The sequence below is a fragment of the Geotrypetes seraphini genome, chromosome 1 (genome assembly GCF_902459505.1).
Source record: "Geotrypetes seraphini chromosome 1, aGeoSer1.1, whole genome shotgun sequence".
Classification (NCBI taxonomy): domain Eukaryota; kingdom Metazoa; phylum Chordata; class Amphibia; order Gymnophiona; family Dermophiidae; genus Geotrypetes; species Geotrypetes seraphini.
Genome location: NC_047084.1, coordinates 428,882,517 through 428,896,690, shown reverse-complemented (window position 1 = coordinate 428,896,690; position 14,174 = coordinate 428,882,517). Strand labels below are relative to the sequence as shown.

General features: G+C 42.6%; 1 protein-coding gene across 13 annotated transcripts in view; it reads left to right on the top strand.

Annotated features, from left to right (window-relative positions):
• ELAVL2 (ELAV like RNA binding protein 2) overlaps positions 1 to 14,174 on the top strand; it is a 374,857-nt gene that overhangs the window by 337,361 nt on the left and 23,322 nt on the right. For all 13 annotated transcript variants that reach the window (XM_033919237.1, XM_033919228.1, XM_033919270.1 and 10 more), the window contains one exon: positions 1,011 to 1,236. In XM_033919237.1, coding sequence (XP_033775128.1) covers positions 1,011 to 1,236 — 226 coding nt within the window. The remainder of the gene's footprint in view (positions 1 to 1,010; positions 1,237 to 14,174) is intronic.

Sequence of the window (14,174 nt, the reverse complement as noted above, 5' to 3'; positions counted from 1 at the left end):
CATTTAGGCAGTTTATCAAAATAAAACTGCAACTGAATGATCAACTTACCTTATGGCTGGGAAGCTTTTGCCTCAAGTTAATATTTTTGGATATTTTTGTGTTTTAACTTAATGTATAGATAACACTATATAAGAAAGTTTATCCTTCTACACAAGTTGGTTGTTTACCCATTATTTTTCTCATGTCCCATTCTCTTGCAAATTTGACCATTTAGAGCAGCAAGACCTCCATGTTTCACGGTTTTGCCCTGGTTGTCTTGAGCAACCACATTTTTTGCATTTGAAATGTGCTCTTTTGAAACGGTGATGGGGAATGAAGAAGGAAGTGAACGCGCTACCGGAGGATGTGATAAGCAGGAGCACGCTACAGGGCTTCAAAGAAGGTTTGGATAGGTACCTGGAAGACAAAGGGATTGAGGGGTACAGATAGGAGTAGAGGTAGGTTATAGGGATAGGATTAGAGGATTTGAGGCAGTTACAAAATTACTCAGGGACACTGATCAGGCAATTAGGCCTGATGGGCCGCCGCGGGAACGGACCGCTGGGCAAGATGGACCTCTGGTCTGACTCAGCGGAGGCAACTTCTTATGTTCTTATGCCACTGATCAAAGTCTTTGGTTAAAAGGGGGAGGAAGGTCCTGCTGCTCTAGATTGTCAGAAATGTGATTGCCCAGCTGTAACGCTTGTTCTGGTAACATACAGCTCTCTATAACCAACATATAAGTGTCCTGCAGAATTTCCTTTACTCGCCCTGCCCAACCCTATGCCAATTGTTAGAGTGTCACAGTTCTAGAGTTAAAATTGCCAATTGCAGCCTGGCTTGGAATATATGCTCTTGCAAAATGTAAGGTTTCAATCTTTACTGGCAGATGTTCTCGATGACAACAGTTTGTCCTAGATGTAAAGAGTGAATCCTAGTATGCAATTGTGTGTAGAAATTTTGTTTTCTTTTACCTTGGTTACAATATGTGCTTTGTATTTTTTTTTTTTTCTTTCATCTATGTGTCCAGGAGTTTCTAGGGGTGTGGGGTTCATCAGGTTTGATAAGAGGATTGAAGCAGAAGAAGCTATTAAAGGCCTGAATGGGCAGAAGCCACCAGCTGCCACAGAACCAATCACTGTTAAGTTTGCAAATAATCCAAGCCAAAAAACAAACCAGGCTATCTTGTCCCAGCTGTACCAGTCTCCAAACAGGAGGTATCCAGGACCTTTGGCGCAGCAAGCCCAGCGTTTTAGGTATGTGTGGGATGCAAAATCTGTTAAAAATATGTTTTTCTTTCCTCTTGCATTTTAATTTTTATCACTTTTTAAATGATTTACTTTCAAGAATTGGGGGTAGGGGAGTATGTTTAAATTGATCCTTTGATGCCTCTTCCCTCCCTCAACAATTACTAAGTTGGATATGTGAGAATATTAAATAAACTGAAATTATTGAACACACGTGAGCAATCTTTCTCTTGTCACCGTTGATAGTGATTTTAGATTACTATAACAGTATCACAAATCACCCAGTTTTCTAGTTCATGCTGTAGGAATATTTATCTAAAAAGAACTAAATATCCTGGTTGAAAACACCTTATTTAAGTGTTTTTAGGTCATAATTACCCAAATTATTTTATAGGCTAACTGGCTTGTATAGGGATGATTCACATCTAAGTGTCCTTCTGTAACCCTGGCAATCATGGCAGATAAGGGGCATGTTCTGGAAATATATTACAATTTCTAGTGCAGTGTCTCGTAGTCCTGAGCGCTAAGGTTATGCATCTGAACCCGCAAGTTGCTTGCAGATTTCTGTTGATCATCTTTGAACTATGCCTTCTTCCCAAGCAGCTGCTCCTGCCCCCTCAATTTGTTTGTTTGTTTTCTGAAAGCAAGTTGCTCAAGTGTTTCTGCTCTGCAATTTTATTTTCGAGTATTTTTTCTTAGTGTTCAGCTGGAGACCTCATGCAAACTGAAACTCAAAAAGCCAGGCGTTCAACTTCATTGTTTGGTAGTGGGAGCATCCACAAATTGCTCTGATGGCCACCCTATAATTTGGGCTTTGCCTGCTTTCTCCCTTGGGATTAGTCTGGCTTTGGAGACTTCTGTCTTTCCAATAAGCTGAAAAAAAAAGAAAAACGCAAAGTAAAGTCTAGCCTCTCTGCTTAATAGCAGGACATGCGAGTAGCTCTGAATGCTATATATCAGTGTAGATTGCACATAGTTTTGCTAGCTGTTTTGATTAGTTACTTGAATGTTGATGATCATTGATATGTTTGTAACAGAGCAGAATCGATTTGTAGTGACAGGGATTTTTTTCCTCATTTTCTTCCTTCCAGTTATGTCTGTCATTACAGTACTCAATTGCTTTTCTACAAACTAAGGAGATGGAGTTAAGCTTACGCGTTTGGATGCATAACCCCTTACCTTCAGGGCTACTAGACACATCTACAAGAAAGATTATGAACCTAATCTTTCTAGTGCAAAAGGCACAAGTCTTGAACCAGTGGGGTTATCCACCTCTACTCACAAGTTTGCCTACCCTTTCCCTGTGCTGTGTTCTTCGCAGTTTCTCCTTCTACTTATGAGCTGAAAGTGTCGATCTTATCTACTTTCAGTTTATTTTTGAGATTTTTGGTCTCGATTTTAAAGGCTTCTCGGTGCTTCAGAGATCCCCAGGTTCACTGGGGCAGCTCTGCCTGGGTGAAGGCAGACTGTCGGGTCTGTGGCTGGGAGGGCCTCTTCTAGTCCCTCCAGGGCAATAGTGTCACAGGTGGCTTGTTTATCATGAAAGGATTCCCTCCTGGAGCCCTCACATTAACTCGGCATGTTAAGCAAAGTGCAGATGCCTCTGAGCCCATAAGGAGACATTGGGGGGTCCCTGCAGGTATCCCTAGGGTATCTGATTTAGGGGTTTACCCCTGATTTTGTCAGGCTAATGTTCAATACGTATATGGGCTATTAGGGCCTTTTTATGCCATCTGGGGACAAACTGGATGTGTTGTACGTGAGGGTTTTCCTCACGGAGCATGGTTCCCACCCCCCCTCCCCCGGCAGTTCCTTCTCAGGAACCAGACATCCAGTCAGAGAAGAACTTGGGATGACTCGGGGTCAAAATCAATGCCTCTCTCCCAAAATGAATCCTCAGTTTTGAAGGATTCAGGGTCCAATGCCAGGGTCACCAGTCAGGAGCTTGTGCTGGCAATGGACCAGGGGGAGGACACAATGGTATGCCGCCTGTTCAAGCCAGTGGCTCTGCTGGGGTCATCACAGAATCCTTGTGGTTATTGAAGCTGAAACATCCACAAACCTCCACTGCTCAGTGCACTCTCATGAGCAGTTCTTAGCCTCAGACCACCTAAAGTGGATTCACTGGTAGTGTAAGTTACAAAACACATTTCTCTTCCTAGTGAAGGTGGAGTAATTTTAAAGGATGCATAGGACCAGAAGGTGGATTTAGTCCTCAAGACAACTTGAGGCCTTGCCTCTGGGACCAAAGGCAGCAGCCAAAGGCTGGGACAAAAGGCTTTTCATCACATGTGCCTGCCATACTATCCTACGTCAGGCTCCGATAGTGAGGAGGGGGCACACACACTTACTAATTTCAGGGGTAGATTATGTAGTGGTGCTCTGACATATTCAAGGTCATGAGCAAAGTTTCTATTTATTCTATCTCAGCCCACAGAATGCTCTGGATCAAGCAATGGGTGGAAGATTCTGCTTCCAAGGCTAATTTGAGTAACCTACCTTTCAAGGGTCGCATGCTGTTGGGTCAAGGGGCTAGCCAATCTTATAGCCAGTGTGGCAGATCATAGTCCCAAGTCTTTGCCAGAAAGTGAACTACGAGCCTCCTGGACGGAATGGGTCATGGTGCATTTTGTGGTTCTCAACACCTTTGGCTGTACTCAGTGGGGTCCTGTGCTCAGATCATTTCAGGGGTTTTGAGGTTCCAGATGAGGTCAACCATCAGGTTCATGCACTGCAACAACCTCCAAGAAGTCACAATGACACCAGTCCTGTATCCAAATTCTCACGGAGAGGAAGGAGGTTGTTGGCTTACTTGAAGGCCTGGGCAAGATTTTGATCAGAATACTTGGTGCTGGACATTCTTTAAGTGGGCTACAAATTAGAATCCCTGTTGGATTTATTTGTTGATTTTTCTGGCCAGGCAGCCAGAGAAAGCAATCAAGGTCAGAGCAATGGTGAAACGGCTCCTGGATATTCAAGTCGTAGAACTCATTCTATCTAGGTTTAGACAGATACTCTATATACTTTATCATTCCCAAGAAAGACTTGGGACATCCGGAGGCCTATCATTACGAAGAAAGACTTGGGACAACTAGAGGCCTATCATTCCCAAGAAAGACTTGAGACGACTGGAGGCCTGAGTGCCCTGATTCTGAGAAAAGGGATGTTACCAGTGGTGTGCCTCAAGGTTCTGTACTTGGGCCTGCTCTTTTTTTAAACGTTTTTATAAACGATATTGCTGAAGGGTTGTCAGGTAAGATTTGCCTCTTTGCAGATGATACCAAAGTCTGCAATAGAGTAGAAACGCCGGATGGTGTTAATAACACGAAGAAAGACTTGGCGAAGCTTGAAGAATGGTCTGAAATTTGGCAGCTAAAACTTAATGCTAAGAAATGCAAGGTCATGCATTTGGGCTGCAAAAACCTAAGGGAACGGTAGTTTAGGGGGCGAAGAACTTATGTACATGACAGAAGACCAGGATTTGGGTGTGATTATATGTAATGATCTTACGGTGGCCAAACCGGTTGAAAAGCTGACGGCGAAAGCTAGAAGGATTCTAGGTTGCATAAGGAGAGATATGGCCAGTAGGAGAAAGGAGGTATTGATGCCCCTGTATAAGACTTTGGTAAGACCTCATTTAGAATATTGTGTACAATTCTGGAGGCTACACCTTCAAAAAGATATAAAAAGGATGGAGTCGTCCAGTGGAAGGCTACTAAAATGGTATGTGGTCTTCATCATAAGGCATATGGGGACATTTAAAGATCTCAATCAATATACTTTGGAGGAAAGGTGGGAGAGGGGAGATATGATAGACATTTAAATACCTATGTAATGTAAATGCACCTGAGTTGAGTCTTTCATTTGAAAGGAAACTCTGCAATGAGAGGTCATAGGATGAAATTAAGAGGTGATAAGCTCCGGAGTAATTTAAGGCAATACTTTTTTACAGAAAGGGTGATAGATGCATGGAAAGGTCGCCCAGAAGAGATGGTGGAGATAAGAGACTGTGTCTGAATTCAAAAGGGCCTGGGATAGGCACGTGGGATCTCTTTGGAGAGTGAAAGAGATAATGGTTACTATGGATGGGCAGACTAGATGGGCCATTTGGCCTTTTATCTGCCATCATGTTTGTTTCATTGCTTCAGTGGTACCGGGGGAATTTCTAGCCTCGTTGGATTTGATGGAGGCTTACTTGCATATTCCCATATTTCCAAATCAAGGAAGTTCCTAAGATTCCATGTGCTGAAGAGACATTTCTAATTCTCGACGCTTCCATTAGATCTGGCAATAGTGCCTTTCGCCTTTACCAAGTTAATAGTCATTGTAGCAGTGCATTTGCACAAAACAGGGGTTCAGGTGCAACCATACTTGGATGATTGGTTGATCTGTGCCCCTTTCAAGGCCATCTGTGACAAAGCAGTAGTGCAAGTAGTCCAACTGCTGCAGGACCTGGGCTGCATAATCAATTTTCAGAAAAACCACCTGGAGCAGACATGATCTTTAGAGTACTTGGGGGTTCACTTTGACATGGCAGAAGGCTTTGTGTTAGAGCCATGCAATTGAAGCTGTGATACCAGATGTTGGAGATTATGGTGATGTGAGCTCCCATGACTTGACACTAGCTCCAGGTGCTGGAGTCAATGGAAGTGACCACAGAGGTAGTTCCTTGGATGAAATCTCTCATACGCCCTCTTCGGGATGTGCTGTTGTCTCGTTGGGCTCCTCAGATGAATTCCCTTCTGATGCCACTGGCCTAGATAGCGGGGGCATATCAAAGTGTAGCTTTAGCCAGAGTTGCTGTCGAAAGACTTGCTTATCTGCATCTTCCCTTGAGTGATCCTGATGACAGATGCCAATCTTTATGGCTGGGAGAGGGAAGGGGGGGGAGTGTCACTACAGCGGTCACCTGGTTCAGGGACTATGGTTTTCCTGTGAGGAAATGGTCCCTCAACAGCTTGGAGCTACGAGGCATTCATTTAGCACTACAGACATTGGAGACCGTCCTGGAACACATGGCAGTCAGGGTCTCCTCAGATGATGCCACAGTTGTGGCATATGTCAATAGATAGGGAGGCACCAAGAGTGCTCCGTTGAGAATGGAGACCCAGTTATTGTTTTCTGGGGCAAAAAAGTCCACCTACAAGCACTATCGTATAGTGGGAGTTTACAATATGCAGGCCAACTATCTCAGCCCATCGATCCGAGTAAGTGGTCTTTATTCCGGACGGCCTTCGACAGAATTATGCATTGATGGGGACGTCCGAAGATTAATCTGATGGTGTGGGCAGTCAACAAAAAAGTCTCTTGCTGCTTCAGCTGACGATCTGAGCCAGGAAGCACTGGTATGGATGCCCTAATACAGCCTTGGTCAGAGAAGGGGTTGTTGTTCAAAAAATAAAAGAACAAGAGGGCATTCGGAAAAGTTGAAAGGGGACAGATTCAATACAAATGCCAGGAAGTTCTTCTTTACCCAACGTGTGGTGGACACTTGGAATGCGCTTCCAGAGGACGTTATAGGGCAGAATACAGTACTGGGATTTAAGAGAGGATTGGACATTTTCCTGCTGGAAAAGGGAATAGAAGGGTATAAATAGAGGATTACTACTCAGGTCCTGGACCTGTTGGGCCGCCGCATGAGCGGACTGCTGGGCAAGATGGACCTCAGGTCTGACCCAGCAGAGGCATTGCTTATGTTCTTATGTATGTGTTTCTCCCTTGGCCCACAATAAGCCAGGTCATTGAAATAATAGTGACTCACTTGGGGTTGGTAATCCTGGTTGCTCTAGATTGGCCGCATCAGCCGTGGTACGTAGATCTAGTCTGTCTTCAGAGGGACAAATGTCTCAAACTGTCATTTCATTCAACTCTTCTCTTGCAGGGGCCAGGGGCCATGGAGGATCCAGAACACTTTGGGCTAATGGCATGGCTTTTGAATGTGTGACCTTAGCATATAAGGGATACTCTGAGAAGGTCATGACTACCCTAAGATTTAAGAAACCAGCAACTGTTGCAACTTGGTCTAAAGCTTGGACAACTTTTCAGTTCTTTTCAGGCTCCGCTGTCAGTGTTCCTAGCATTTCTTCAGGACAGGCTTGAGTCTAGTGGTTGGTTCCCCAAAAACTCAGATGGCAGTCTTCTCTTGCTTTAGAGCTCAAGTGAAGAATGTTTTTGGCTTCACATCCAGATATAGCCAGATTTTTTAAAGGAACAATGCGGCTACATCCTCCTGCGCAACAGTCATTCCCGACTTGGAACCTTAACGCTGTTTTGCATTCTCTCAGTATCCATACTTGGACAATTGTCTGATCAGAGCACCTTCCAAAGCGTATTGCGACATGGCAGTGGCACAGCTTGTCCAACTCTTGCAAGATCTGGTTTAGGTGATAAATTTTCAAAAGTCAAGCAGCCCAATCCCTAGAGTACTTGGGAGTTCATTTGGACACACCAGAAGGCCATATTTTTCTACCAGAGCCACGCAAACTGAAGCTTAAAAGCCATATCCTGGCAATGCAAGCTCCCACTGCTTCGCATTGTCTTCAAATGCTAGGATCAACGGTGGCACCATAGAGGTTGTCCAGGCGCACCTCTGTCCCCTGCAGGAAGTGCTTCTCTCTCTGGTATCCACAGGCATTCTCTTCAGATGCCGCTGGCTGAGATGATGATGTGCCAAAGCCTGGTTTTGGCTTCAGTTCCTGTCGAAGGGCTTACCTCTCTGCATTTCCTAGTTTCCAAGTTTATTTAAAATTTTCTATCTCCCCTAGGGAAGATCGTCAAGGTGGCTTACAATCTAAAAATATGTTCAAAATACACAATGTAAAAAAAATATACTATCCGAGCACAGATCAAAAAACTTTCCAAAATTATCAATGGTATTCTTTCTTTTTTCTTTCAAGATCCTCCCAGCAATACCCATTATGCCTAAGAATAGACTTCAGATAAAGATATGTCTTTACATTTCCACTGAAGTTATTTTTTAGTATCAATGATAGTAAGTTCCAATATTTAGGATAGTTTACCGCAAAAGTTGCATCTCTGACATGTTTGCATGATGGAATTATAAGTAATTGCTTATTTAAAGATCTCTAGTTCCTACATGCTATATAAGGAGTTAACAGACGTGTTTCGTCCTGGGTGATCCTGACGACAGATGCCAATTTCTTCAATTGAGGGGGAACATTGCAACAGCCACCCAGTTCAGTGTTGCTGGTCACCCTCTCAGTGGAAATTGTCGATCAACAGATTGGAGCTGCACGCCATTCATCTGGTGCTGCAGGTGTTGGAGCAATCCCTGGAAGGCACGGTAGTCAGAGTGTTTCCTGACAATTCCACAGCAGCGGTGTATGTCAACAGGCAGGGAGGCACAAATAGTGCTACATTGACACAGAAAGCCCAATTGCTTCATTGGGTCAAAGTCCATCTACAAACGCTGTCTGCAGTGAATGTGGCGGAGTGGAGACATGCAGGCAGATGCTGGATCTGGTGGAATGGTGCGTCTCCTGTATGGCATTCAACAGCATTGTGAGCTTGTGGGGAATCCCGGTATTCAATCTGATGGTGTCAGTGTCCAACAAGAGAGCTTGTCACTTCTTCAGCTGAAGATCTGAACCTGGAAGTGCTGTTGTAGATTTTCCTCCCATAGCCCATAGTAGACAGAATCATTTGAAGAATAGCAAACAGTCCTGAGTTGGTGATCCTGGTCACCCCAGACTGGCCACATTGTCCATGATATGCAGATTCTGATTCATCTGCAGATGGCTCAAGCTGCCTCTTCATCCAAATCTTCTTTCAGGACTCAGTGGCCCTGGGGATCTGGATCACATTGGACTTACGACATAGCTCTTGAGTGCATGTCCTTGGCCACTCTCCTAAGATCTAAGAAGCCAGCGACAGTTTCCGCCTATGGAAGCCTTTTCAGCACTGGTGCACAAAGGGGAGAGTATGGAGCTTCTTCAGGCCCCACTTTTGGTGTTTCTGATTTTTCTTCAGGATATGCTAGTGAAAGGACTAGGGGTGGTTCTCTCCAAGGTGCAGGTAGCATGCCTCTCATGCTTTAGGGCTTGTGGAAAAAGTCTCTCTAGCTTGACCTTCTGCTGTCCAAAGGTCTGAAGAGTGAAGAAAACCTGGAAGTTTTCCATAGTGTTCCAGGGTGAGCTTCTTTGAGAGTAGGCGTCATGCAGCTACTCTTCTGATTAAAAAAAAAAAATCTTACTGGAAGTTTATGGGAGTCGCATCACTTAGTGCCAGTTGCACTCATCTAAGTGACATTGGGTTCCACCATGATTTTTTTTTTTTAATTATTTTTTTTTTCCAGTTTCTTATTTGTCATGTTCGTTAATCTTTTAATTTGAAGTCGGAGCAGATTTAGACTGAGTAAGGAGTTCCCTATCCCCCTCCTTATTTTTTTTTCTTTGTACTGTTTCTCAACTGTTTTGGTATGAACTGAGGGGCACAGAGCAGGGTGAGAGCTGAAAAATATAGATGACTCCTACATAAACCTGCGAGTTGAGGTGAATAATCCATTTACTCAAGACTCGTTTGTGTTTCTGCTAGTAAGATTATTATTGAGATAAGAACCTAATTCTCCCTTCTACTGCACATCACTGTTTCAGTGTTGTGGTTTAACAGAATATTTTTGCTTTACATGTTAAATCCAGAACCTACAGTGTAAATTCAAACAAAGAAAAATCAGAACCTTGGTCAAACCCCTGCGGAGTTCCACAAGGATCCCCACTATCCCCTACCCTCTTTAACCTATACACTTCCTCTCTTGGAACACATCTGGATAATCTAGGCATAACCACTTATAATTACGCCGATGACATTACCATATGATCAGCCAAATACCACCATGACAAATATACTACATCGAACACTAGAAACAGTTACGACCTGGATGAAAGATCACAAACTTAAACTCAACCCAGACAAAACCAAATTCATCCTCCTCGAAAATGACAAAAGTCCAAACCATAACCAATTTAGAACTCAATCAACTACCCCATCCAAACCACCATAAAACTACTAGGAATGACTATAGACAGATGCTGTACCATGCAACCGCAAATAAATAAAACAATACAGAAATCCTTCGCAATCATAAGAAATCTGAGACTAGTCCGGAAATTCTTTGAAAGAACACAATTCCAGCTTATAGTACAATCCCTAATCCTAGGACTGCTGGACTACTGCAACATCCTCTTCCTTCCATGCCCTGCTACTATGACCAAACAACTACAAACAATCCAAAATACAGCTTTGAGACTCATCTACTCATTGAGAAAACATGACCATATCACAGAAGCTTACATCAACTCACATTGACTACCAATCCAAGAAAGAATACAATTTAAATTCTACTGCATGTTATTTAAAATCCTAAACGGAGAAAGCCCATCCTACCTGAACAATCGCCTCATCCAAGCATCCACAACCAGACACAGAAACACGCATTCCCCATTCATACCTCCTCCGATCAAAGTAAAATGATCAAAACTACACGACGGCCTCCTAGCCACTCAAGCCGCAAAACTAGACAACTAGATCTCCAACCTTCGGACGACCACCCCAGACTGCAAGACGTTCAGAAAAGAAATAAAAACTATACTTTTCAAGAAATTCCTGAAACAGCCCTAACTTCACGTACTCTTAACAACGCTAAAACTGACAAAGGATCTACTCTTTACTACCCTAGTAATGACAATTATACACCCATTGTAACCCCCTTTATAAATCTTTTGTAAGCCGCCTTAATCTTAACAACCTGAGAAATGTCAAAAGATCTACTCTTTACTACTCTAGTAAATCTATTGTACTCCCATTGTAACCCCCGTTTATAAATCTTTTGTAAGCCGCCTTGAACCGCAAGGTAATGGCGGAATAGAAATCCCTAATGTAATAAACCAAGTTTTGCTGTAGGCATGGGGAGAAGCTATTTTGAATGGCAGGAAAAAAGGTTTCCTGTATACAGAAATTAACTCGCTGCCTATTGTAGATCTCTAAGGTGGAGTTTAATCCACTCACTCACACAGTAGCTTCAGATGGCCAGTTAAAGCAAAAGTGGTGACAGTTTGAAAGCTCTAAAGCACCTTGTAGGCTTATAAGCACAGTAATGGATGTCTGTAATGCTTGTAGAGGCCTGAGACACTGGGTATTATATCTAATTAGTTCAATAGCAAAGATGCTTGCAATGCTATTATTGCTGAAGTTTCCAAATGTGTCCTGAAAATAGACTGCAGTCAAATCCAGGTTCATGACATCACAAGGATACTACTAACATCTGACCTATGCCAGTGCATTCACCACTGTGTACCTTAGTTGATTTAGTGCAGATTCAACTACAGTCCTATTCTGTGCAATAACCAGTGAACTAAATCCTATACTGATTGCTCTAGGTTCCTTCCAGAGTATCCTCATTTCTTCCTGCAGGAGATTGTTAGTGAGTTCTTTTAAGAGGTGTTATGATTTGCTCAAATTTCAGCATTACCATTCCAGCACAGTGTCATTTCGATCTACAAGGATAAAATCTGCATGAAGACAATTGTCTGAAGATCTGAGTCCCCTACCCCTCCTTTTAATTTGCTCAGGTTCACTTTTTATGATCTTCCCCACATTCTAATCTGTCAAATTGCACTAGAGAGTTTCCTAGGTTTGAACTCTCTTCAGCAATCCTTGCTAGAAGGAAGCAATCTCATACCTAAGATTTTTTTTCATTACATGGTGTGGGGATGATGGTCCCCTTTTCAGAAAGAACAGCACCATTTATTTAAACTTCCAAACCTCAAATCAGTCTAGGAATTTATATAACAGTATCTCCAAGTGGGAAATCCCGCTCTCCATACTTTGTCAAGGATGACCTAACTATAAAGAAAGTCCCTATACTCTCGAATCATCTGAGCATGAAGATGCTTCAGAGGTGCTGCTGTCCCACCCGTTAGTGTTTCAAATCTGCATATAGTAAATTGTTAATTTCTCACCTAACTTACTACATAGGCACAGTATGTTCAGATGAGTTTGGAACCCACTCCATGATGCACTCAGCATCTCTACAAGTACCTCAACTTCTGGAATCAGTTTGAGGCTTTGTAAAGTTGTATGTTTCTAGCCTAAGAAAACAGCTTGGAGGACTTCCAAATACAGTACTCTAAATGCCAAGATCTTGTATGGAGTCACATGGATAGTATCATATGGTCTTGGTCAAAATTCTAAGGGTCTCTATAGACCAGTGGTTCCCAACCCTGTCCTGGGGGACTCACAGCCAGTTGGGTTTTCAAGATAACCCTAATGAATATGCATGAGAGAGATTTGCATATAATGCAAATTGCATATTCATTAGGGATATCTTGAAAACCCGACTGGCTGGGGGTCCCACAGGACAGGGTTGGGAACCACTGCTATAGACAATCATCTTAAATTTTCAACTTAGAAAACATTCTACTATGCATTGCATCAAATATGTGCCATATGTTCTTTTCTTGATCATAATGGTTTACTTGCTTATTCATGCTTTATTTATCTTGAGGCTTGATTATTGCAATTCCTTACTGCAAGGTCTTTTGCAATAGCATTACACAGATTAGCTATTCAAAGTGCTGTGGTTAAATTATTGTACGGAACCCAGAAATATGATTGTGTGACCTATTTCCTAACTAAAGAGCACTAGCTTTCTTTTTTTTGCATTATGTTTAAAATTATTCTTACCCACCAAATACTTTACGCTGGAACTCTTTCCTGTCTAGCTTTCTCATACCATATACCCATCAAGGAATTTACATACTCTTTTGGAGGACCAACTATGATTTTGAGACACCTTCAAATTTGCTCTCTATTAGTACTTGCTTTAGCAACACTGCTTCGTTATGGAAACACTGAATCTTCAGAAGGAGTGCTTGCTAAAAAAACCTTTTAAAACATTTCTCAAAACCTAACCAGATTTTCCTGCCATTAAATATTTTGCTAAGTGATCATAAATATTAGCTGCTTTCAGAGTGGTCGTGATGTGACTTCAGTTTCACCAGTATCTTATTTTTATCATACCCTCCCATCCTAATGTATTTCATTTGTAAAGTTTACTCCCAAATTAAATACCTACTCTTATAAATTGGAAACTGTAAACTAAGCAACCTTATTTTATCTATTTCTTACCCTTAAACATTTTGATGATAATGCAAACTGCTTAGACTTTTTAAATGATTTTGCAATATAGCAAGTAAAAATTAAATGTGAAATATTAGACCACTGCTCCATTATACAGCATCCATCTGCTGTCCCACCAATGTATTCAGTTTTCTGTACATGAAGAGTACTTTGCATTACCGAAAAGACTACTATTGCCAAAGAGGTCCCTTCAACTTCTATTCTGTTACATCCCTTCCAGATTCCATACACTTAGGTGTTCAATCCCAACCCGCAATCTGGGAGTTGCAGAAATCCAACACTCTTCTGAGCACATGCTCCACCCCCTTAGCCTGAGAGCTAGCAAACGTATCCAGTTACAATTTCTGCAAGCAATCCGTGTAGAATTATTTTGCAGTTGCTCTGCATCTTTTATTGTTTTTTCGCTTAAAGTTCACTTTCTCAGTGGCTTCAGTCCCTTGAGACTCCTTCCAGGTTGTACCCTGTCAGAGGTAAGGGCGCAGTCCTGTGGTGCCAGACTGCTGCTTCACAGAGAAACTCCGGTGGATCTGTGGAGCCAGCCTGTAGTGCCCCATTCTTAAACTCAGGGCCCCTTCCCCTGGGAGTTTGCTTGCCTGGTGATATTATCAAGTGTTTTAAGCACAGGCTGTATGCATCTGGAGTGAAACCCACCCGGGTTTCAAGGCGCAGGCTGCCTTTCCCATCCCCGACCGCATGCAAAGGATCCGTGGAGGCAGAGGTCATAGTTGGCAGTCCAAAGATCTTCTACTCTGATCATTTGGAGAAGTTTCTGGGGCAAAAAATCCTTTTCC